The sequence below is a fragment of the Helicoverpa armigera genome, chromosome 18 (assembly GCF_030705265.1).
Source record: "Helicoverpa armigera isolate CAAS_96S chromosome 18, ASM3070526v1, whole genome shotgun sequence".
NCBI classification, from domain to species: Eukaryota; Metazoa; Arthropoda; class Insecta; order Lepidoptera; family Noctuidae; genus Helicoverpa; species Helicoverpa armigera.
Genome location: NC_087137.1, coordinates 9,028,247 through 9,055,486, shown reverse-complemented (window position 1 = coordinate 9,055,486; position 27,240 = coordinate 9,028,247). Strand labels below are relative to the sequence as shown.

Genomic DNA, 27,240 nt, shown 5'->3' with positions numbered 1-27,240 from the left:
TTCAATTGAATTGATGTATTTTTTTTTTTTTTCTTGTTGGTTATGGTTGATGGTTTTGTGGCTTATTTGAATGTTGATTAACTTCATTTCATGGTGCATAAAGTAAAATGATTTTGCTATGCTTGCTGTGCTGGTATCAAATGATTGGAACTAAGAAATGGCAATATGGAACTCAAAATGCGTCTTGCAAAATAGCCATCCTAGTCGCCCATTCCCTCAGACTTCTAGCTCTTGATCAGGTTAGATAGGTACAGGATATTTATATTATACTACTTCCTTTTTACGCATTTACAATGGGAAATCTAATCTCATTTTTAGTATTAAAATAAAACACATATAACTCTTTGGTGACAGCCCTGAGTTCGGATGAATTTCAGTAAAATTCAATAAAGTGTACTTCGACGGGCATCGCGATTCCAATTCACTAAAATTTCACTCATTAACATTTCACGAGGAGCATAAAATTATACTAGGTAATAGTATAACTCATATTTGCTTGCATATCAGCAGCTTTATTAAAGTCTAAGTAATTATATGAATACAAATTTATTATGAGTTTATGCGGATGTTGGAAGCTTTATTAATTATATTCATATCTAATACATATTTTTATCTATTAAAACTACGTAAAGGTCCCGTACGTAGGTAAATGACAGCTATTGACGCATATTTCGTCAAAGTATCCTTTCCAAAGATGCAAAAAATGTACTAGTACCCTAGTACATTTCCATCTTAACCACATAAGTCAATTTGTAATCACACCTTAAACACGCTACATTTGATTCCTATCAAAAAGGAAAAACAGCTACAGAAAATACGAAACCAATAACCATAAAGTGCATTCATTTGCTCCTCATTTCAAAATAAACACAACTCGGCAAAGTCTCATTAATACATTAACAGCTGAAGGTATACTGATACTTAATTACTCGATTTGAGTCGGTTAATTGATTAAATCGTAGTCGATACCAAATTAAACGGTACAAATACAATTTCGGAGCGTGTATTGTGTTTGCATACGGGATCGAGTTGAATCAATGTTTACATTGAAACGATTCGTGTTCGATACTTTTAAATGATGCTTCGTAAGTTTTGTTGGGAATAAAAATGTATGGAACGGTTAGCGATTTAGTGCACTTTTAGAGGATTTTGCTTAGCTCTGTTTTTAACTTGGCGGTGATTTTTTGTTATCTCAATTATTAATGTTTGCATTTTTATCTTTATAAAAATGGTTTATTTTTTATAGCTAAATTTCAATAGATAGTCTAATAATAATGTTGGGGATTCAGAAGACTGCTTCTTTGTATTCGTGGTTAAGAAAAAACAACACGTCTCAGCCTTACACCTCAAGTTATGAGGTCTCACAACAACTTAAACAATATCAGCGTTCTCTATAATCCTGCTCATAAATACAAAATAAGCTCTTAATATAATAAACATGAAAAGGTTCACGAGATAAATCATCAGTTCCCACATTTGGCGGCAACTCACAATGGCCCGGAGCCCTCTTCCCTCCTGCGTGTTGTGCGAGTGACGATAATCTCACCTCGACAACGCGAGAATGCGAAATGAAGTGCCTTTGCCATACCACAGAAAACAACCTTTTGAAATTCGAATGCTAATTCTTTTTAAAAATTCAATGATGTAAGTGGCTGGATGTGATTTGCTGCCAAAAAGGTTAGACACAAAAAAGTTGGAAGTAGGATGTCATTTGTGTTATCTAGATCTGGCATAAACGTAAACCGCTTGTTATTAAATAATGCACCGTTTATAAATCTCGACGAGTAGTTTTATTCGTTAATGCGACAATAGAGGATTCAGGATATAGTCAGTTTACTCTGACCTAGGCGACAAATCTAAGGTTGTGGAGAATTCCTGCAGTGATTGGATAACACTTGCTTACTAGAATGAATTATTTGTTACTATTATTTTATTACGTACATAGACAAGTACCTATAGCCTACATGGAAATTAACTACCTATTCAAATTACCTATACAGTATTTCTGAGGTGTCTCCATGATCTACATATTTGAAAATAAATGAAAGTAATTTTGTTATCATCGTTTTAACTATTACTTTAGAATGAGATAAGGGCACATGATGATTATGAGTTATACTATGTTTATATATATTTTTGGGAAATATTCGTAGAGTAGGTACTTACAGAATTGACAAGGTTAACCGTAAAAAATAAAATAGAAAATTCCCGTAAGATTTTTGTAGGCTTAAACATTGGCTTATTATTGGATGAAATAATCTTATTAACGAATATCTACATAATTAATAATCGACTGCAGTTAGCTCAATTTTTTTTAAAGAAATCTGAAACCTGAAAAAAAAGTCTATCAGTTGCAAAATAACACGAAGGTTAGGCTGCAGCGCGGATGCGGTCGGCGGTAGGTGTAATACGGTAATGACACGACAATATAAATAGGATTAGTGTATCAGGACCCCACGCGCGCAGACAGGACGAGCCAATACACGCACTCGCACTGTGGTACGATACACGAAGCTATGTGGACAAAAGAACTCATACTAGTAGCCTAATTTAATTGTTTAGTTTAATAAAACTTAACATCATATTTTAAAGATAAACCGCAAATTAAGAAAATTCTGTGTAATATTTTTCCTCCACCCTAACAATTTTGAAACTGACATTCTTTTTGGCAAAAAATACATAAAATAAAAAGGTATTTCTACAGTACTTCTATTAAAACTAAAATGTTACCTCAATAGCGACGAGTTTCGAGTAAAACTAAGTGAATGTATTCTATCCATCACGTTATCCCTTAATGAGAAGGTGGTAACCGTTAAGTAGATTGGCCGTCTGATGTTTTATAATCCGACCCAGATTATCACAGAAAGTTCATATAATGTATTAAGTAAGCGTCGGTTTCTACGAATTTTAGTGTTAACAGAATTAGTTATTATAACAGAATAACGCCGGTAATGGGTTCATGTTAACCTTGTGTTGAAACTTTGATGATTACAGTTTGAAATTTATAAATGTTTATTTGTTTAATATTCGTTTAAAGGGTTTTATTAAAAAGGTTCGTAGAATTTTGGCATGATAGTTTTTTTACTATTTTAATTTGTTTTCTTAATCATGCGAGAAATTAAACCTACTACATATTTATTTATCTGATAATTTTGGCGTGCAAAATAATTGTACCAACAAAAATATTTTTTTCCATTAAAATCCCTGTTGAGCCCACAGTGTGCTGACGTCAGCCGCAGCATCGAATGCGCCCGCGCATCGTTTAGCCGATTCATTGCTCCATTAATGTCATTTATACCGACGGCTCGTCTACACGTGGGTCTCTAGTTATATTGCAATTGAATTTCATTGCCATTTTCCTCTCGCAAATAAAGTTATGTTAGTGTGCAAATTATTGCTAGATCAAGATTTTATTTTACTTTGATTTGTATAAATAAAGCGGAAGTACGGTGAAGTGGGAAATCCTAAATGATCATTAATAATAAGGTAGGATATACTGACTATAGTTTTTTTTCAATAATTACCTTCTCTACCTTAATTTTATATTTCACGTAGACTCAACTTTTCATAAAAGTTTACCGCTTCATTGGTTATTTTGATAATGATGAGAGGTTTGTATTGCATATTGGAACTTAAGGTCTAGAAATTGTTTTCAACATAAAAATGTTTTACATTCATAAATTAAGTTATTTATCAGTTCCTCGTCATTATAGGTTTGATCTTCCTTCATTTCCAATTATTTTTTAGTAAAGACTTACATCAATTGCGGTTCGACTTCCTGATATCTCTACTTGAAATTGATATTTTTAAACTATTCACACAAGCTACTTTTATTTGTAAATCATTGATTTAGCCGACAATTCTACTTTTTTTTAAATAAAAATATATATTTGTATGTCACTGTTACATCCGATGACGCATCAGACAACCTGCACAGTGGTCGGAATGTCGCACGCTGCACTGCAATCTAGCAATTTATTCATCGAAATTAATTGATTTATGGCCAGCACGTCCTTACTTCTGTCACACTGTGCGCTCGCGCTCTTGCAAACTACAAGTTAATAAAATTGCTTATTATTAACTGAGGTTTTATTTGCAAGGTGAATAGAGGTGTTATAGGCATAGAGATATATTATTATTCTGTAGAAGATTTTTTCGGAAAATTAATGACTCCAATATTGATTAAAATGAACTTGGCCACAGGCAATATACTTCTACTTAAAATATTTTTGTATTCTAAAACGGTTTTACGACGATTCCCCAGATGGTTTATGTTTTCTCAGATGTCTAGGATATTAGGACTTATTTTATCATGTAATTCAAGTATACGTTTCTGTTTCTTTTATTTTAATTTCGATACTATTGCCTACAAGATGATGATAGATCTCCTATTGTGATAGATCTCACAAGTATGACCGATGTGGTCCATTATTTACATGCCGCTGTAAGTAGAGACAGATTGCTGTATGTCACATTTCGACAGTTATTTATGGGAACCAATCCATCTGCATTTTCGTGTAATAAGATACGTTAGTGTTAGCTCTATTTATATTTGATTCTAATGAATCACTTGTAGGTTATGGTAGGTCTATGATACAAAAATGGTCAACTCTTCTCTCTTTATGTAAATTACAAATGCGTTTAAAAAGTAAGGAAATATATAATCCTGGAGCTTCTTCTTTTAAATGGCCAAATCTTCTTGCTTTCCAAGACACAATACCGTCTTCAACGTTTTAATAGCAGCCACGACACCGTAATTAAATTGCAATAAACCTAACCTCACCAACAATCTAGATCCCGATCATTTAACACTCCATCGTGCGACACGTACGATAAGACGCGCCGCGCGATTAACATTCCATTTTCACCTGTTCATCTGACACAATTCATAGTTAATACTCAATCATACCGCTTGGGTTAAGTAACGGCTCATGATCACAAGCGAGCGCCGTCGCAATCACTTGACAATTGCATAGCTGGTGTTAAGGGGTGCACAGACCTTTTGCGTGCATCGCGCGTTTTATGCGTATCGTGTTGTTGATTCGAGATGACATTTGTAATTAGAGTATACCTATCAGTATCATCTTATAATTTCGATGTATTGACCGCTTAACGCATTGTACGATACGCAATTGATTTCCTATTGTCCGGTTTATAATTACCGGCATAGGTTAACGCTTACTTAGGTATTTAATTGTGCTCCTAATTATTTATATTTTTTTATTAAATAATGTCATTTTTAAGTCTGAAATGGGGTGATCACTATGTTCTATATCACCAATTAAAACGCATATACCGGCTCTGTTCCGTCGTGGGTAAAAATATGCACCATCATGATTCGAACACGGTTAAAACGCAAGACTTTCAAATTGCATCGCACCATTCGTCAATTGATGACGGGCGCCGCTCGCTCGCACGTCCGTTAATGTGTGCGTACCCTTACATTAAATTCAATGCGCCTGCGACGCTGAAGGATTCGATTCGTCGCCTTATTATTACGCGGTGTCATTTCTATGTTAATGCCGATAGTATTAGATCGTTGTAATTGTAGTTTTGTGTGTACCGACGCTTTGGACGGCGTATAACTTTCTATGGCCTATTTATTCTTTGATTCATACATAATTTAACTTCTGGATTCATGGATTGTATAGTTGTGGAAAGATATTATTTAGGTACTTATTGCCTTTGTCACATATTATAAAACTTTTCTTTTAATGTTGGGAATATTAAATGATCAAGACGTCTTTATTGATGTTGTCAAATATTTTTGCACAATACTATTGTCATATTTTTGGATTCCCAATGGTTGATCTTTTCAACATAAGGAACATAGATGACGCTATTTCCTCTCTTTTCACTTTTTCACCAACCTACCTGAATATATTTCCAAATAATTATATTTTCGGTTGTCTTAGAATATCTGTCCAAATATTTATATTGCCAGGTTTCTAATGGCTCTTGAAACATAGAAGAGAGACAGAGTGATCGCCTAGTTCTTATTTCCTTTCCAACACTTTTTCACCAACTTATCTAAATGTGTGGTTGTTTCAGCTGGCGAGCGGTGGCGGTGGCGGACGCGGGCTGTTCTGCTACCACTGCCCGCCCAGCTTGCCGCCGCACCAGCATCGCCTGCCCACCCTAGAGTATCCCTTCACTGCCTCGCATCCCTGTAAGTAACGGGTGATTTTTTAAGAGGTATAGGATTTGATTTTCAAAAAAAACACAAAAAAATTGAAAAATTTGATGAAATCTTTATTGGAATCGATAGAACGATCAATATAATTTAATGTTTGAAGATGATTTCATGCAAATGCTGGCCGCGGCTCCGGTTTAGATGGCCCATTCGCAAGGCCCAATTTCGGCACTCTCTCCAACATATCAGCCGGTATATTACGAATAAATGTTCAATATTGGCTCCCAGTGCGTCAATCGTTGCTGGCTCTACAAGAAATAGTCCAAAGGCGTTAGATTACACGATCTAGGCGGCCAATTGAACGTGAAATAAACTGTTCACCGTTTCGCGTGCCGTGTGGCATGTGGCACCGTCTTGTTGAAACCACATGTCAGGCATGTCCAATTCTTCCATTTTGGGCAAAAAAAATCGCCAATCATCACACGGTAGCGCTCGCCATTCACAGTAACGTTTCGGCCATTGTCGTCTTTGATAGTAAAATTCAATCATTTGCAAGCGTTGTTCGTTCGTAAGTCGATTCATGGTTAAATTATAGACCATACTGAACCAGTTTGACAATAACACAAGACACGAGTCACGCGTGATCTGGCAAAAACAGTGTTGCCAAAAAGATACCAGCAAAAAAATCACCCTTTATAACTTACTTAATTGAGGAGAACTAAAGAAAGCTACTTTTTGTTCTTGCGGTTTTTTTGCAGTTACGTAAATACAAAATTACGATATGTAAATGAAATAAAATTAGAAGATACACATGAAAATATAACGCATGAAAATTCCGTAGATACCTAAGGTTTACATAACTAGGGAAGGCTAATGTTCATGTAGGTAAATATTAACCATTTCCAGTAGTTTTGTGTTTAGTAAAAAAAAACATAGGTTTTTACTTACTGACTGATCCATTGTCAGACTTAAATGATTTCTCCAGTTTGTGAGATTTGTGTTTTAACCATCAAAGAGTGATGTTCTAAAATTATACGATGAGAATTTGAATTAACGATCCATCCATACTAGCTAAATATTCAAGCAACTCGTGTTTACAGTCCATAAATCGACTTATAATTTAAAGTTTCAAGTGGCAGCATAACCGCATAGTCCAGGAGTCGCGTCGATTTCACTTATCGGCACAAACTTGTGTAACTCAGTTAGCGGCCCGGCTCCGAGCCTAATGGCGTTATTCTTAGTTAAAGCTCTTGTCTCGTTACCGATTTACAACTCGATTATGTTTCTCGATTCGATAACGATTAGATATTGATACTGGCTGGATTATGTGGTTGTGTTTTGATTTGAAATTGAATGTGGTGTGTTCTTTATTTGAAAATCGAAAAATCAAAAGAGGTACGAAACTATTTATTTTTGAATTTAGAACTTTTGTCAATGACACTTTGTAAATCCCATGATTTGAATTTCCTTAATTGCAATCTACTTGCAATATTTAAATAAATAGGTTCAATTTTGATAAGAAAGAGTATCTTCTTGTACGTTTTAGACAGTGGTAGATAACACAACTTACTTAACTCACCAAAGTTCTAATCGTATCCACGAACGGGTTAGAAAAAACCTTGAAAAGGCAAAAATCAGTTTCTTACCCCATCTGAGTCGCGTGCCTAAGGGGTGGTAATGTGCTAATGAATAGAGAAGGCAGTCCGGGGGTGTCACGGGCGCGCGGCGGGCCGCGGGGCACGCGGGCCGGGGTGCCGGTGGGCGGTGCTCCCAGGGGATTGGTCGCCGGCGGCGCCATCTATTATTCATAAAATAGTTTTTGAGTCGCGCCGCCGGTCGCTTTAACACGGTTATTTCGACTAACTTAATAAGTATCATGTCACTTTTGATTACTCTCTCAGCGTCACAATTTTTTACTTAGCACAACAGCGATCAAAGGAACCTTAATAGAGTTATGAAGTACCGTTATTTCATTAGGGCCGTCGAAAATGACAGTCTGTCCGTTAGTAATTGGGTGAAAGTATTAATTTTTAAAATCTATTAACGTATTGCGGGTGGTTGTGAAGAAGTGGGGGGTTTCTCGTTTCTCCCTTGGTTGGAAGTTTTTAAGCGTTGAGGATAAAAAGCTAGTGGATAAAAAGCGGCTTAAACGAATCTATTAAAAATGTATGGGGCAATTTCCAGCGTCTGTGGGGCGGGCGCTCATTAGCGCGCAATCACACCGGCTGCTGCGGTCTATGATCGCCTTTATTCATTGTAGGAGAATGTGTGTTTAATTAGCTGACCAACTGAAAGACTTAGGTTTTACTAGCCTTGTCTCGTGGCTTTGCAAATCTTAATCACTTGAATGCATCTGAACATGAAGACCAAATTAGTTCTTTTTTAGATCAGTTTTTCCTGCAATGACTTATTACATAATTAATTTTAGAACTTCTAAACTATACCCTCAATGCCACCATGAATCAGTGGCTTCAAGTCTATGCATGCTCACATAAAAACTAAAAATGTAAACTTAAGAAAACTTACTATCACATAATAATACCAAACTAAATTCCATAACGCTTCTAAGATAAATAAGATATTTCAGTTTCAGCCACTTTGTTACACGTTCCATAGTTATTCAATTCAGTTAGCATCACATATCTGTTTAGCATGTAAATTGTGTAATACATACATACTCCAACATTAGTTATACTAGTTTAACAACTTTGTCGACAGTACAGAGTCAAAGCTAATTTGTGAATTGAATTTTAAAACTCATAGAGGGATTATATTTCATTTTCTGAAAATATGTTTTGGGGTTTTACATAGTCTATGATATGGACATAGTGATAGTGGTAACTTTATAATGCAAGTTTGAATCTCAGGTTGAACTAGGTGTTAGCTAGCACATTATAGAGGAAGCCTATAAAGGCTTCTTTGGATCCAATTGAAGGAAAAAGTTCCCGTGAGGTGAGGGTAAAACCACTGCCTGAAGTTAGTAAAAAAAAATGTTGTCGGTACCATCATCTGTGGTCTAAATATTTTACATAATTTGTTGTGGTAGGTCTAGAATACGTGTAAAGGGTAAATGCTATATAAACACCAACTAATACTAAAATAAAAACGGAAAAACTCAATTTTATCCCGACAAAAAATTCATGAAACTTTATAAATATCGAATTATTATTACCACAGCGTTCCATTAAACGGGAAAGCTAGTTAATCCACCCGGTTTCGTCCAACTTTTTCCGCTGCACTCAAGCTCAGACCGGACCCACTGCCGGCGGATGTGAAACACTTTTTAATTTCCGCTGCGGAGGGATTTTTCTACACCGAAGTTGATGGGCGCTCAATTATTAACATTCAATTAATGAAAATATTTATAATCTGTGTAATCTGGACGTTAACGGAGTGCCGTCTTGTTTGTTAATTTGGAAAAAGTTGGATTAAATATTTTAATTAATAATTAACTGCGAAGGTTGTTTTTTTACCGCGAGGTAGTAGATTCATAGATATTATTTATTTTTCAAACTTTGTATTGGCTTAGCTACCAAAAATAAGGCCTATTACCTGAGTACTTAATATATTGTATCGTTCGATGCTAACTATCACACCATAAAATCTACATAAAAACACTACACTAAAAACACTTAACTAAATAATTAAACCACAGTAATGAAATAATCAAACAAACATTTACCCAACACATCAATTAAAATGACAACTTCAAAAACAAATGCTATCTAATGAATAAAAAATTAAAATAAAGCTACACACATTGGCATAAGTGTATTAGCGAATCATCATCTGCCTAGCCTTTTCTCAACTATCTAGAGGTCGGCTTCCAGTCTAACAAGGAGCGACTGCCTATCTGATCTCCTCAACCCAGTTACCTAGGCAACCCAATTTCCCTTAGTAAGACTGGCTGTCAGACTTGGAGTAGCAGCTCTGTTCAAACTTTTAGTTTGTTTGGGGTCATAAATCAGTACAGAAGTGAATGGCAGTACGCATATTACAAAGGTCAGGTATTTAACCGGTATCAGACCAACTAAAAATCTTGATTAAATACAAGATTTCCTAAAAAAAAAGCAACCATTGGTTCAACTGTTGGTCAACTGTTTCTTGTTTCTTATCTTTAGTGCGTGTACTTTTACTGGGTTCTGACTACCCGTAACGTTTTTACGAAGATGTTCAAATGCCAGCCGGGACGTAAAGTTTATCGTGCCCTCCGAAACACGGTAAGCGTATAAGCGAATAACGGAATTAATTCGTTGAGTGACTCGCTACGATATCTACTAATTGGAGCTATTAATTGATGCTCTGCTCGCTTGTATAGACTGTACCTATGTTGTACAGTGTATTTGGTATCTGAAATATAATACTTGAACCATGGAATGACGACTTTATGGAAGTCATTTTGTGACATCATCATCTTCCGAGCCTTTTCCCAACTAAATTGGGATCGGCTTCCAGTCTAACCGGATTCAGCCGAGCACCAGTGCTTTATAAGGAGTGACATTTTATGACATTGGGGATTTTAAAGTAATTTTTGAAAGTACCATTTCAAGATCAAAAACTTTGTATTTTTTACCGACCTCCACGTACATATGTACTTACTATGACCAGCCATCTTAAAGAGACATTTTACCTACGATAATATAGACTTCAGTTTGTTAAATAATCGCCATAAAGTATTCAATATTTCACGAGATATTTTCATAACGCTTTTTATAGATTCATTATCAGGTCCAGATTTCATCAAGTTCTTTCCAGTGTCGAGTCCAAGTACACTTCAGAAAGAAAAAGGCTTAGTCAATTTATACCCCAAATAAAAATAAAACTCCATACTAAAGCCCACATAAACACAGACACATGCACGACTCTGCAAACGTATAACAAATTAAATTCGCTGAGTGAATCGCTTCGGCACTAATAGGAGCAATTAATTCGTTCCATTAGGCGCCTTGCTTTGAACGTACGACATGTTTCATGCGCATTTTATTATCTACATATTGATACGTGCAGGTATCATGTTTGTGTGGTTAATTTTGGAATTGAAACAATTTTTCATTTGATGTTGAAATGTAGACCTTATATGTTAGCGATTGCATCTCAGTAGCTTTTGGAACCAAGTGCCTAACTCTACCCAGGCTGCCTAATAAGAGCATATTAATTCATACATAGTTTTAGTTTGTGATAAAAAAAAAACTTAAGTTTGTCTTTTGAAGATTGACAGAAAAATCTTAAAGTTACGTCATAGTTAAGTAGATACAAATAATTGGATAACAAAAACTGATACTTAAAGAACGAAAACAATTCACGTATTATCTTCCCAAAACACTTATCTACTTAATCAAACGCAAACAATTTAACAACCCCCAACTATTAAGGTCCGCGCCCACAGTTCCTTCTCTAACATTCCGCCTAGACAATCACTAGCTTCAGGAAGTAAAGGCCCATTACACTGGGAGTGCCAAGTCTCCCCAGCATTTGTTATAGCTATCTGAACGGCATGTCCGCGGCAATTGATGAGGTGGAGACATTGGGTAGGGTGACCATGATTTGGAGAAAAATTGGGATTAGTGGAATACTCTGTTTAGTGAAAAGGCAATATTTTTAAGGAAATATTTTATAAATGTTTTTTTTACACTAATCATTTCACTAAATAAAGTTTTTCAGCTAAGTTTTCTATAGTGAATTGGTTTTGAAAATGCATGCATTTCAGAAACGCTACAAACTTCGTAGCCAAGCTACGTACCACGGCTACGACGTAGTGCGCTATGCAGAAATCGCCATTTTTCTTTTTGTTTTGTTTAATTTGTATAGCGTTTTCTTTAGTACTACTCCATAATGATCATTACTTCTAGTATAGAGTGTACATAATTTTTTTCCGTATGAATAAAAAAAAAACTCGGCTATATTGAATGAAAAGGCAAACAGATTTTGGAAGTAAGAATTACCTTTCTAAACTATTTATTTGCTGTTGTCTTTCCTTGTCGTTTGTCTAAAAAAAAAACTTAAAAAGTTAATATAATACATCCCATGGTCACCCTACAATGACGCATATCGGGTGACAATCGGCGTCCACCCTAACGTTTCTATTATTCTTAGTATAATGTCGTTGCGAACATCACATGACGGGAATTGCCCCTAATAGCCGTATTATCCACGATGACTTTACTTTTATTTGTTATAGTAATAGTTTATCGAGATTTGGTATAATTATGCTTGGAAGAGGAAACCGGTAATGATTTTTGTAAGTTTTGGTAATTACTTTTACAGTATTAAGTTCCTTCAAAAATACCTACGTGTTTCTTAACAGGCAGACCAATTTCTCAAAGTGAGCCTATCCATACTCACTACTTACGTGACTCCGGTGAGTTGCACCATTTAACTTAACGATAATCAAATTATTTTCAGTAATCAAATCTTCGATTTTACTGCAATTTCACGGCTGGTTATGGTTTTGCTATCCTTATAGTTTAATGGTGCATCTCGCCTTTGGTTTACTTTTAATTAAAATCAATTAAACTTCTATCCGTTACTGTTACAGCCTCTTTATCGTCCTTGTGTGAGGTTCTATATACTTATCTAATAACATTAATATTGTTGTACAGACACAAGCTACTCGTACCACCCGGCGATACACGATGACACGTTCGTTCGTCGGAAACAGCGACGCAACCGCACCACCTTCACCTTGCAACAGGTAAATGTTTAGATAATTACATATTTATTAGTTTTAGTTCATGGCTAACTAATGAAAGGTTAACTAGGTATGTACTATTAAAGCTAAGTAAAAGGGGAGACGTAAAAAGAAGAAATCCTGTGTGGTTTTGGTGCACATTCATAAATTATAGTGGTTAAGTTGTTTTGAGTTCTATAAAAGAATTTAATGTGTATGATAATAATGTAATTATGATTTGGGACAGTTAGAAGTGCGAGCAACTGTCAATGACTTTTCTATTGAGCTCCCTGCAAAATTTAAACTTCTAGTCTGTTGATAGTTTGCTGGGGTTCTAGGTCAATAAGGAGACGTATAGTAGTGCTCACATTGCTACTATCAGGTATTAACCGTCTAAACAGTTTGATAGGAGTTACGATCATCTTCAAAACAGGCTATTGGCTAATATAGCACCGTCACTTGTCTCATACTGAGTATTATTACAGTTGGAGGAGCTGGAAACTGCGTTTGCGCAGACACACTACCCCGACGTGTTCACGAGAGAAGATCTCGCGCTCAAGATCAACCTCACGGAGGCTAGAGTACAGGTTAGTCTAATATTATCTTATTTCCACAGGTTTTAGAATATATTACAGATATTGTTGTCCGCGTGGGTATCATTTTATAGAGGATTGTGGGTACACTCGAGATTGATAGAAAGAATAAAAGGAAAGTCATAGACTTAATAAGTATGTATGTAGACGTATATTAAGCTACTGCTATGTGAATGGAAGACTAAAGTAATCTTATGATTGGATAGAAACAGGATTGAATACGAGCACGTCAAATAACTTTAATCAACCCCCACATTAAAACGAACAAATTACCTATCACATAATACTATTCCAACACCAATTACGTGAAACACACTTACGTTCCAACTTTCGTAACATCCATTCCTCTTAACCCTAAAATCATATTCAACGTCAACCCTCGCGCGCTCATAAAATGTAGAATTTACGCGCGTCGCCGACACGCCACGTCTAACCTGTCCGCTTCAATAACGTCGCCTGCCTCATTTCGTTCAAAAACGTCGTCTGCCTCGCCTCGTTCAGAAACGTTGCCTTGTAACGTTCAAGCTGCCTCGTAAAACATAGCTTTATTGCATATAACGTCGAATGTGGGGATTAAATTTTGATGTCATGTGCTTTTATTGGGTATGTGAAATTGTGGGGTTTTGATTAAATGTCGCAATTTACATGCAGACTTGTATGTAACCTCAAGTGTTATACTGTAATGTTACGTACTATAACATCGCCCTTGGGTCAAAGATTTAGGTTCCATTCCCAATGGATTGTACGTCTAACTTATGAAAATAAGATAGGTACTTACTGGGTGAGAATTTAACTGCCAAAGCTCCCCGCATATACCTAATATTATTGTCATAAAACAACGATTCAATTACATTACTTCCCAAAAAAATATATCCCATTCAATAGCTTCAATATAACGTAGTATTTGCATACTGAAAACCCATTTTCAAGTTTTTTTTTCGCCGGCTTGCAATGCGGATAGTGAATGATATTGAACTGAAGACCGAATGTAATTCGAGTGGTTCGTAACCCGCTTGAACGAGGGTACTATTGGGTCAGGAAGCTTTTTTGGAAATTGACCGGTGTGCAGTCCATAGTACATATGGTATAGTAGCACTAGCTAATTCAATTATTATGTAGCGTATTTTAATTATATTTTGGGGTGGTTAACAATTAAAATTAAAATTGATGGCCTAGAATTTTTACCAAATCGGCAACAATAAAGTGTCAAAGAATTTAAAACAAGCTATAAAAGTTTTATGTCAAAATATCACAACGAAAAGTTTATATTTCCACAAAGACACAAAGCATCGTCGATAATTGCAGATTGGACGAAAATGTTTGTAATTTATAATCCACTACAACATATTAGTCACCTAGGACACGTACTAGCATAAATATCTCTTTGAACATCTTGTCTATTAACCCTAAATCGCTGACTACATACCCGGACGAACACATACCCGGGTAGTTTTAGTCAAATTGCTCGACCGCCCGTGTTTTATTTATGCCCGGATAAAAATTGGCCAATTCCGTCGGCTGCAGCCACAATTTAGTGGCAGGCTGTCGCTCGGGATCTACACTTTTATTGCACAACATATGCTGAATCATAATGCCTTTTGCCTGTTAAGTACTAGGTCCTTATTTTTATGTAGGCACGATAGTACATAAAAATGTGTTCACGCACTGATTTTCCGTTACTGAGATAATACCTATTTTTTGAGAAAGCTAATAATCGTTTTGCATTGTTTTTGGAAATATTTTCTCGTTTTGGAAATAACTGCTTTCTTTATCCGCAACGTCATCAAAATTCCTTGAAAAGTCAAATGTGACTATTATCATGCTTAGTTAATTAGCAAATTGTAATTGAACACAAAAGTTTTTAGATACCTACACTTAACGAAGCCCAAAGCTTCGATCATTTTAATGGCACATAAATAGAACAATTGTTTAGCAACCCCATTGGATCATGAGATATTCGACATCTCTAATAAACGAGTTTACCTCAGACAAGTGAGGGCAACTCTAAAGTTACCAACGTAATTACAGTCACACGTCAAACGTCAGCATTGACCGGCGTCTCGGTAACACTCCCAATCGAGGTAACGAGCTCGCGTAAGACAATATCCAATTTCGTTTGTCCGTCGCGTCGAACATCCACTTCCATTAGTAAACTAGCATTGTCAAAAGCCACTCTACTCTAGTTCGTTGGCAAAACCACCAAAACAGTTGAGAATTGAACGTGTACGCGTCCATATAAGATTGGTCTTCGATAGTCATTGGATTGTTGGAATATTGGTGGATATTTGAGTAGTGCGGGGGGCGGGGTAGGTCAGACACGGTGGTGGTCTGTAACGCGTTTAAGTCGCTCATCTCGGAATGGTATTACGGTATGAGGCTGTTACCCCGCGCCCGCGCCTCACCCCCGCTCACACCTACGGCACGTGCTACTGGGATTAAGGGGTGTCGCTCGTATGAGGCTGCGGGATTAGGCATAGGAATTGGTGCACGAGTTGTACTGGTGTCATGAATTGATTGAAAGGCATATTTTCACAGGCACTCAATACTGTACTTAAAACTCAAACTACCTAACAAAGATCATCTCATCGCCTGATTAATGCCGAAGAAAAAAATCGATATAAAAGCTGGACTTCGTGATGATCCACACACGTTATTCCTGTCCTGTACTTAGGAAAGGACATATATTCTTGTATTTAAAGAACCAGGCTTTTAACCGCAATCTTCACAAATAACATCAGGTGCTCTAATTCTGATACCGTCTTACAATCATAATATCTTCGCCAATCAAGTTACAACTACCCAACTTGGACAGCACATGTCAAACATGACTATACCATCTGACAACCCTAAAAGAGCTTGGTAATATAATTGAGTCGGCTTTCAATTTGATTCGCATCCTCGTCCGGCTGCAGAGTGTCGGTGATAATTCGCCCGAAAAATATAAAAAGGAAGCTTTTGGGAGCAGCTGTCCGCCATATTGGATTACAGCGAGGTGGGTGCGAACGAGCGGCGCCAAGAGGAATGTACCTACTGTGAGCCAATAAGTGATTGGGATATTGTTCTATTTTTAAATATTGCGCCTTTTGTACTGCTATTATTAGCTGTAGCTAATCCGAAAAAACATGTAAGTATAACACTGAGGAAAAATATAATTTTTGACTTCTATTGACAAATCGCATTACTTCTTGCAAGAATTTCAAAAACTTGGTACTTAAGCTTCAGAATCAGGGTTAAGTTTCACTCATACTTACCTATATACCTAGCCCTCTCACGCCCAGTATGAGAAGGTCTTACAGACTTTAATAGAAAGTCAATTCGTGTAATAGGCAGCTAGTATTGATTGATGCGTTATCCCAAACGGGTTTGAAAGATTTTTTGATTGAAGCCTTGTTTGTACAAGCGGCTTCTCTTTCCCGTGAAAACTGCCTTCCGCAACGTTTTCCTACTGAACGCAAAGTTTGCCAAACATGTTGACCGTTTACCCATCACCTGACCATCGCGTTTTTCATCATCATCCATCTGCCCGTATACCAATTTCTAGTTAGAGTCGTTGTAGCATGTCTATTTTTTACATACTTCTCTATGTAACGTCATCTTTTTTTCCAGATATTCTTCTTTCCCGTAATCCATCCATCGTTTCTTTCGTCTTCATGTTCCACTTATTACGCAATATGCTGAAAAAAGAAGAAGCAGTAGTAGACACAACAGTCAAACAATCGGTGTGTATCACATATTATGATTCAAGGGACAGGGAAGTTGTTTAGTTCTCTCAGTAGTTTACGTGTTTTCAAAACGTGCTTACCAGTCAGAACAACTTCATAATCTTACCTCAAATATTTGGCATATGCACAACGCCAACATAATCAAAATCCTCTCAAAATGACAGCTTCAGTATAAAATAAAAACTCAAAAAAAGAATCACTCATAAAAATTATCCCTCCCCAAACGTGTAGGCACTCGTGTAAAACAATAGGGTTGTCAGGCAAAACAACGCGACATTACAATGGCACTTGAGCGCGACTAGGGTTGCCAGTAACGAGTACTTAATTATTATTTGTTTCTTGTTTAAGAGGGAGGGTAAATTGTTGACATTAATTATGTTTGTGTGAAGAATTTTTTTTTGTTAGGTGTTGAGTGTGTGAAAATATTGGTGTGATTGGAATTGATTTTCGTATTAAGAGTTATAAACTCATTTAAAGTAGCTAGGTAAATCTTTTCGTATCATCAGAAACGCTACGTAATCTATGGTATGTCTGACAAAAAACACCCATCGGGGGTGTTTTTTGTCAGACATACGATTCTCTGAGTTCTTTGTTGGTTGTAAACACCAAATGATACTAGAATAACAGAGGGTTTAATTTCTGAAATCATTGTCAATAGATCTCTGTTCAGAACTTTGATGAATAATCTCGCTATCAAATCAAACCGTAAAAACCGTAACCCATATTTGATCCTTTACTCAATGAAAATTACACTAAATTCTAATTGAATTACAAAATAAAAAATAGTGTTGTTTATAGTGCGAGCAATTAGCTAATCCCGGGGGCGCAACCCTAGCACCGTGCGACCGAACCTAACGACGCGTCATATCGAACTCTCGTCTACAATAAACATTATGAAATATACGGCTTTATATTGTGTAATGTGCCGTCGGTTTTGAATGATAATTTATTATGGGTTTTTTTAAATCTAGATTACAGTTTTAAAAAACAAAGTTGATCTTGAGTGACTTGGTCAAGAGGTTATTCAGGCTTTATAAGCAGACTAGCATTCGCTCTTCTCTCTACACCACGTACCCAGATCCAATCGGACTGTAGTTGTTTAGATAAGCATACACTAACAAACCAATTAACAAACTTCGGACAACAGATAAAAAGATAGATTGTTAAATTACCTTTCTTTCATGTAGGTTTGAGGCACATTCTTGTATTCAGTTGACGCTTGTTGAGCATACATGTATTAATACAGCTGAGCTAAGCTTCCACAACTATTAGTATCTCGATTAAACTTTAAATGTGATGACTAGGAATACAACACAAACTTGATTATTTCCCAAGAAAAACCTACTTACCCTTTTCAAGGTGCGCTGTTTTTCGTGTGTTGTGATGTCCTGTGTTATTCATTTTCTTTGTGTACAATATAATAAGGAGTAATCTATCTATCTATTTATTTCTTCAGCGGTACCGCACAAAATAAGGACCCCGTTTTAATTACACCCACTCATGTTTATTTTTGTGACGCTCTCGTCTCGACACGTACTTCGCGTCCTACTTTATCAATCATTTTCCTTCTCAAATCAAATCAGGGGTGAAAATGAAATATGTCACATTTTTACTTTACAAAGCCGGTTTTAAGTCGCGCTTGAGAGGGTTTTGTTTTTCTGGGGCGTTAAGAGATGTAATAGGAAACATGCTATGAAAAACTGGGTATTGAAAATTGTACACCTTAAAATTATTTTCTCCTTATAAAGTATTTTTATCCATCATTCAGCAGACAATATTCGATAATTATAATATAAGACTTGGATCACTAATTCCCAAAAAGTATTGAAAGTTTTTGCCCTACGGGGACGATATATGCCTTTGTAGGTTTCTTCAAGATACGTAACGGCTATTACATTTCACAGTTACATACCAGGTACTTTACCAAAAATAAAAAAACAGGCTAATCTAGAAACATATTAAATACCCATACGACACAACCCTTTCCAAAAAGTTTTATTGTCATCTGTCATAATACAGAATGAGGTATTAATACAATTTGTCGCAACACTATACTCGTGAGATGACACTGTGGGTGCAACCCTAGTGGCGGTAACCCTTCGGCGCGTGTCATAACGTGAAATTATAACTGACTTATATGTATTTGTGTCATACAGTTTTGAGTGTCAGAGTAATTGGAGTTGTACAATGTATGGTTATTTTGCCAGCAGTAGTGGTGTAAAAGGGTTACAAGACTAAGTATTTTGTTTTTTGTTTGTCACATTCAAAAATTAAATTACTCTGTACACACGTACTTGCTTTCGCCTGCGGTTTCTCCCGAAAACTATTTCAATCACCTGGGCAGAAAATATCTTAGGTCCGGCTCCACCATCGGTCCACCATCTATCACTTTACCACATTTTCTCTCAATTTGTTGGCCGTTTTAACATAATTACGTGACAAACCTCCTCCTTTTTGGGAAGTCGGTTAAAATAGGATAGCTGAAATAATAAATAATGAATAAAAAGGATAGCCTGAATCAAATAAAATTTGATTGTAAGGCACTCATCCGATGATGGTGGATAGATTTTTTGTCCTACTGAAAATGGGCCCATTTATCTGTCCTACAAAACTTTGCAAACAAAATTGGTATTAATTTTTATTGTACCATCACTTTCAATGAAAACGTAAACGGTCCGGTTTTCTAAAAACAACTGTTTACTTAAAAATAAGTCTTGAAAATTCTAAGTAAACTGACGCATGACGTTTATATTGTAGTTGACCTTAGTTCCACAAGTTATAGTCAAATAGGCTCCTTCCTTATTTTTCTTTCGTTATTAATTTTAATCGAATCAGTAATTACTCTTCAGCTTTTTAATATTAGTATAGATTAGATTCCTAATAAAACCTACAAACAACATACACAGAACTACAAAATTAAACACTTAACAAGCTCAAGAAATACTGGAACTGTCACAAGTAATAACTGCAGGCTAATCCATTCGATACGTTGCCAAAGATATAATTTGTCATAAACATGTTATGTACGATACATCTCCCATTTTGCGGGAATTACACCACTCTAGTCAGAATCTAATTACGTAACGGTTTCACGCGAAAAGGATTAAAATGGAGGCGGTATTTTGAAAATGGAATTATGACGCTTTTGTTTTTTTTTGTGGTTGGTATGATGCAGAGATTTGTTCGTTTTAATGTTGGTAATGTTTGTTATGATTTGTTTATACCTTTGAGGGATTGTTCAACGATTGTATTTGTTTCATACTGAAATTCCTATCAAACAAATTGATGGGCCATTTGAGATTTCTTTTAAAGTGGAGTAGGTGAGAATTGTCTGGATTTGTAGCTTCTAATTAGTATACCTACACGATGAACTACTAAGGGTCGATTTTTCAATCATCAGTTAACTTCTATCTGAGGAATAAATATGGCGGTTTGACATATTTTCTATACAAAAGCTGACAAAATGTGAAACATATTTTTTACACAAAAGTTATCTGGCGATTTAAAATTATATGATAATTACTTTTAATTATCCTATCGTCATAAAATGCCGTATCACACACATCATACATGCCGACACCAAGCTAAGAAAGCTCAGATCTTAGAGGGGATAACGGTAGATTTGCCAGCTCCCAAGGGGTGGAAGGTCGGAGGAGTGGGGGGGGGCGCAATTTGCCCCTAATCACGTGATGAAAAACTTAACGCCACATGTATGGTTCAAGTAGATTGAATATAATCGGGTTTGGGAATTCTTGGGATCATTTATTATGGTAATTTTAATGTGTATAGGATTAACGTGTGTTTGTTTATGTTTGGTAGTTCCGGGTTGTGTTTTCATTGATTTGTAGTTGGACGTGTGTAAGGTAGGTTGTGAGAGAAATAGCGCAGCTATGAAGCCAGTTAAATACTTTGTCCTCTATTAGCAAAAAAAACAATTAGATTCGTCAATATTTTCACATTTAAACGTTGTACTTAATTTGTATTTATGCAACGGCACAGTTCATAAGCTTGTCTCTTTTCTTTTATGGACTTTAACAGTACACCGATGCTGTACCAAATGTGGATAAGCACGATTCAGATTATGCTTTGAAAGTTAGGTGTGTAAAAAAAGGGCTTTCGCATTAACGACATTCATCTTACTTCCAAATTAGCAAATTTTTATTAAAAGCACACATGAAAATTTTACAAAATTTTGCTAACACGTCAGGCAAACCGTCGTTCAAAGTAAAAGTTAAGTAATAACTTAACCGCATAGCTAAGTGATCGAGTGCGCGGCAGATTGACAAGTTGTGCAAATTATCCGCTGCCGCCATTAGTGTCTTTTAATAAAGTCACTGAGACATGGTCCTCCGTGTTACTTTACATCAACTTTTCATTATTTTTTTCTATAATTTGAATGCTCAACAAAACGCATACAAAGGTATAAAAATAGTCTAAAAAAACCTATGTAATTTAGGGGTTTTCAAAGTGAAAGTTAGGTAATAAATTAACCGTATAGCTAAGTGATCGAGTGCGCGGCAGATTGACAAGTTGTGCAAATTATCCGCAAGAGCCATTAGGGTCTTTTAATAAAGTCAGGGAGACATGGCCCTATGTGTTTGTGCCTTGTGTTAAGGACCTATGCTTTAGACTGCCAGTCATTTTCACCAATGTTCAACAAAACGCTTCAGGAAAAAAAAACAAATATTTTTATATCACATTTCATCATCATTTTCTGCGCTAGAAAGCGAACTTAGATGTTAGTAGCTGTTAAGACAAATATTTTTAACACGTCTTTAAAATGAAGCTCGCTAAGCGACAATCTTTTATGTACGTACGTAGCTGAAATTAGGTAGGTAACAAAATTGTTTTCACATAGTTAAAAAGGGCATGCAAAAAAATAACGCCATTAATATTACAACAATTTTAGCATAACCACAAAAACCATCGACACATTGCCATCGACAAGCCAGCGTACCGTATAATCACTTCACTCAAACCATCCCTTAACACACGAGCTGTCACTTAGAGCGAGTCGCGAAAACATACTCGCTGCCACAGAGTAAGGAAATATGAGAGATGAGATAATGCAGGTAGGTCAGGCCTTCTTCTAGGTCAAATACGTACGGTGGGAATTACCAAAACGATCAGTTACGAGTGAACTGACGAGGCTTTCGAGTTCTTTGAGATATCTGCCAACGTGTGTTCCAAAGAAGGCGTACCTATATGAGTTAAAGCAGTTTTGCCCATTGTCCTTTCGTCGTCCCCCGCACACCCGAATTTTAGTGCGTAAGTTTTTTTTATGTAAATATAGATTTCGTTTAGTGTAAATTAAAAAATAGGTATGAGTAGGTAGGTTATGTACAGATATAAAGATAAAAAGTATGTGTCTTTGGTAGGAGACTTTCCGTTATGGCATCTCCGCTAGTCATTTTATTCTCCACGCTTGCTACTTAAGCAGTTTCGCCGCGGTTTCTTAACATATTTCCACAGGTCTTTAACGTTAACTTTCGCATAAACTCCGCGTATGAAGTGTTTTAAAACATTACGGGCTGTGACGCAATTAGCCAGTTTTAAGTAGGTGATGCATGAGAGTTATGTTTTAAGTTAAGAGTTTGTTTTTAAGTTTTATGCTGGGAATTTAATTTTGTTTTAACTTGTTGGTTTTGATGTGTTTTAGGGCCATGTTAACTGTAATTTAAGGAATGAGTTTGTAATGCTGTAAAATGAAGAATATTAAAGGCCGTTATTAATGTCAGGTGTTGTTAGCTTTACACATATTGACGCTTACTTAAAGCGAACGTGCTACATAAAAGCATCAATGTTTTAATCGATAGGCTATTATTATGTTATAAATTATTTAATAAGTTATCGATCGTTACCACTCCAAACTTATTATTAAATGGCATCAAACACTTCTCACTACTTCTCGGCAACAACTACAATAAACCCCATTATTCAAAAACAAAAGAAGTAATTAAACTGGGCACCCTTAAGCATCGTTCACACTAAACAATATTTGTTATTATTTAACGCAGGCACTCAATGTGCCGTGTAAAGGACGGCAAACAGTGTACGTTTGACAACAGAAGGTAATTACCGCACCCCTAGTGAGTCCGCCCCTTAATGAGAAAATACCGACAAGCATAACTTGGCCTCTCTAAACATACCGAACCCCTCATAATACCCCAATTTGTTGGTATATTCAACTACCAATGCAACTTTTCTAAGTTTGTATGTACTTTCTAAGTAAATCTTAGACACCAATGGCTCATAAAAAGGTGAAGGAAAACATCTCGAGGAAACCTGGGCTATATGTATAGTTTGAAATCCCAACCCGCATTAAGCAAGCGTGGTGTTTAATGCTCAATCCTTCTCCGTGTGAGAGGAGGCCGTAGCCCAGCAGTGGGACGATAAAAAGGCTGTAACAGTTGGCATATTCGTCGTTTGCAAGGGGCGAGGGAGGTCAAAATAAGCTGGTATAAGAATGTTGACATGTGTTTTTCGGCTACAATAGTGTTTGTAGGGTGAATTGGTTTGTGAATCATGACAACGGTAATTTAGTGTTTAACAGCATTTAGTTGATTTTTGATTGATCATCGATTTGGATTTGTTAATTGGGCGTCTATTAACGTCGGGGCTTATCTGTTAGGTTAGCTACCAGCAATGATTTTGTAGAGATGGTTTTCCAACGTATATTATGTGGTATTTACCATTTTGCGGTATGGTATTGAGACTCGCATTTAAAACTGAGTAACATTTAACAACAGTTCCTGAAAAGTTAAAATTATGATACTGAAACCAATAGAATAGGAAGAGCTGTCATCACTGTCATATTTCTGAGCTTGTTAACAAGTTCACTTTGATAATTAAAGTATATTAAATCCTATGTAGTAAGGGGATAAAATTTCCCTTAAACAACATCTTAACCCAAGCCAAGGACTGCTACTTCTAACTCTTTAAAATAAACCTCTGAAACACAATACCCATTAATCTAACAACACATTAAAGACAAAAATAATACTCCAAACACCGCAAAATACATTCTACGATATATCAATAAAGTAAACATTACAAGGGTGCTACAAGGGGTGTAACACGTTCAAATATTAATACTACCCTCGAAGAGATAAAAACTATTAGGGCGGGTCTCGGATTATGGCCAGATTATTATTTTAACGAAATTAGCTTACTGGTGTTAAGGGACTGTGGTGCTTTTATGGGCCAAAGATTAAGTGCAGATGCGACCCTCGTTTACGCGGTGGAGAAAAATATTTTAAGTTCATGAAACTAAAAATCATTCATTGCTATGAGCCATTCATAGCAATAAATATTTAATATAATAATAATTTTAAAAATATTGTTAGTTATTCTGAGTACTTATATGAGATGTTTTAATACACAAAATATCAACTTTATCTATAAACATCTATTTTACTTATTTAATAAATGGACTCTTTGCATTTGTTTCCGTTAATCAGCATTAAAAAAAGCATTACCAATATATACCATATGTATAAATAAAAATGACGTTTTAGTAGAGGACTATTGAATTTATATTTACCTACCAAAATCAGTTTTCTGCCTACTGTCCTAACTGGCATTCCCGATTCTCCCCTAGATTTCGCAGCACTCACCGAACAAGGCTTATTAAAACTAAATTGCGAAAATTGCAGTGCAAATGTGGCCCTGACGTATTTCGCTAACCGGCTTACTACCACCAACTTAACAAGACCTCCCGTAGCCCACTATATGTTCTACACAAGGGATCATTTTAAATTAGCCGGTGTAACAACCCGACCAGTTTAAAAAGACCTCTCGTAGCAAGTAACCTGTTTTTCTGGTAAGGTCTTCCTATTTTGGTGGTGTGGCCCTTCTGGTAGAAAGACAGGGATGATCTTTGAGATATAACGAGTATGAAATAGGGTGGTAATACTGGTAATGTTGTGGTGTTACCCTGGTACTCGTTGACAGCTCGCCTATTGAGGATTAAGCCGATAGACTATAAATCCCATTTAGCCGAATTTATGATAGGAATGAAATTTTATTACGTTTATTAATGTTTGCGGTTTTGCGTGAAAAATGTTTTGGGTTACGTTATTTTTAGTAGGAGATTAGTTTCATGATCATATCATACATAACATAGTGTCAAAAAAGGTTGTCTTTTTGTTTATTAAATATTGTGATAATGATAACACTGAATGTCCAAATTAATTTTCTTTTTCATGCCAGCAACTAGCTACACAAAACTATACCTAACAGTGTTAATATGCAAAAATATCTTTAGTTAATAGGTATTTCTTTGTCCCAGGTGTGGTTCCAGAACCGGCGAGCGAAATGGAGGAAAGCAGAGCGATTGAAGGAAGAGCAGAGGAAGAGGGAGGGCGATGTGCTGACTAAGAGGGACCCCGCCGATGATAAGGTACGATAAAGGAGGGTTTCTCAAGAAGTAAAGGATATTAGGGAAAGGCAGGAATAGTTGGCAGATCTTCAGTTAGAAAGTCTTACAACCAGTCATACTAAAAGCATGCTAAAGATCTGATTTCAAATCAGAGTTCAAGTCGAAATAGACCAGACTAGATAAACCAATGGCATAGTTAGGGATACGGCAAGTAAATGATCGGATCGATTAGCTTTGCTCCGGCCTACCCGTGTTCGGAGTCTGTTTAGAGACATCTATTTATTTAGTTATTATAAATAGGCATTTAATATAGGTACTAATGTCAAAATTCCATCTAAGCAAATCAACAGAAAAATGGCGGTTATTGAACAACAAACCTTTATAACCTTTCTTCTACTTAACCAAATCTTGCAATCCAGGGTTCATCAGAATGCGGCATGTCCCGGGGTTCGGCGGAGGCGTCACCCGTGTCCGGAGCGGCGGTGTCACCCCGTGCATCACCTCCCGTCACCCCCGGCTCGCCTCGACGTTCCCCGCTGCGATCGCCTAATAGATCACCCAATAGATCGCCACGGCATGAGAGGTAAGATCTTGGAGTAGTATAGGGATAGGAATGTAAAGAAAGTGAATGTAATGTATATGAATGGAAGAGATGTGAAAGAAGTAGTAGAATGCTTCTTTAGTTAGGTGGCTAATACCACCTAACTTGAATTGTAATTTGTATGATCCAATAACAGAGAGCAGCGTCCAATATGTTCCTAGGATGAAGTGTGTATTGCAAGTACCTGATATGTCTTAGTATGCTCCTATCTAGAATATAAAAGTTTGAAGGTGTATTTCTTTGATATGCCTTTTCTTAAGAAAAACCTATGCTTAAGACAGTAGCAAAAATGAAGTAGCGAAAAGGGAACAAGCAAAATTATGCTTAAATTTTATAATATTTATATATATATGCAAAATTATGATTATAATACTTCTTGCTTCTTTCCTTTATGAGAATATTTCAAGGTCTCTAAACAGAACTAAAACGGCAACCCTTATAATCCTATATACCATTTAACCCTTGTCAAGGTCACCTGAACTGTTCACTGTTTTCATCAGAAATAAGGAGAATTCATTTAAAGATTTAACATTTTTCCAAGGTCTGAAGCCAGCTGCCCATCTCCCGCGCCCTCAGTGGGCAGTGCGAGTTCAAGAGACGGCGCTATGGACCAGCGTCCTCCTCACCACATCTTCTCACCTTTCGACCAGTAAGTACCATTGTTTTATGGAGATAGATACAGTTCGTGCCAAATTACTTTGCGATTCTAAATTCAGCTATTTGACTCTTTATGTATTTGTTAGATGCGTCAAGCCATCGTTGATAAGCTTGACTTGTCCGAAGGCTACAATTGAAAGAAAGAAAGAAAGAAAAATCATTTATTTTTGCGCAGACGCACACGTATACACAATGAGACATTAAAAATAAAAAAAAATGTGAAACGTAAAATAAATAGGAACAAAATTACTGCGCATACGACTTTAAAATTGCAAAGTTATTTGGTGCGAATTGTAAAATATAGAGATGCAAGTTTTGGAGTGGCTGATGCCCATGATTGTGCTCCTTTAGCAATATTTGGACTTTTATTTTGAGGCCCTGTTTCGCAGTTCAACATAGACCGTATGTTAAGAATTTATCCGCAAGTTATTGTTTTTCTAATCTCTGCTTTCAAAACAAATACTCATTCGTTTCATGGTGTTCTGTT

General features: G+C 36.3%; 1 protein-coding gene across 1 annotated transcript in view; it reads left to right on the top strand.

Moving 5' to 3' along the window:
- The window catches only part of LOC110382079 (retinal homeobox protein Rx2), a 62,291-nt gene that overhangs the window by 7,831 nt on the left and 27,220 nt on the right, over nucleotides 1-27,240 (top strand). Inside the window, exons 3-8 of the mRNA XM_049851160.2 lie at nucleotides 6,052-6,169; nucleotides 12,733-12,824; nucleotides 13,286-13,387; nucleotides 25,406-25,516; nucleotides 25,915-26,078; nucleotides 26,638-26,745. Of these exons, the coding sequence (XP_049707117.2) occupies nucleotides 6,052-6,169; nucleotides 12,733-12,824; nucleotides 13,286-13,387; nucleotides 25,406-25,516; nucleotides 25,915-26,078; nucleotides 26,638-26,745 (695 nt within the window). The remainder of the gene's footprint in view (nucleotides 1-6,051; nucleotides 6,170-12,732; nucleotides 12,825-13,285; nucleotides 13,388-25,405; nucleotides 25,517-25,914; nucleotides 26,079-26,637; nucleotides 26,746-27,240) is intronic.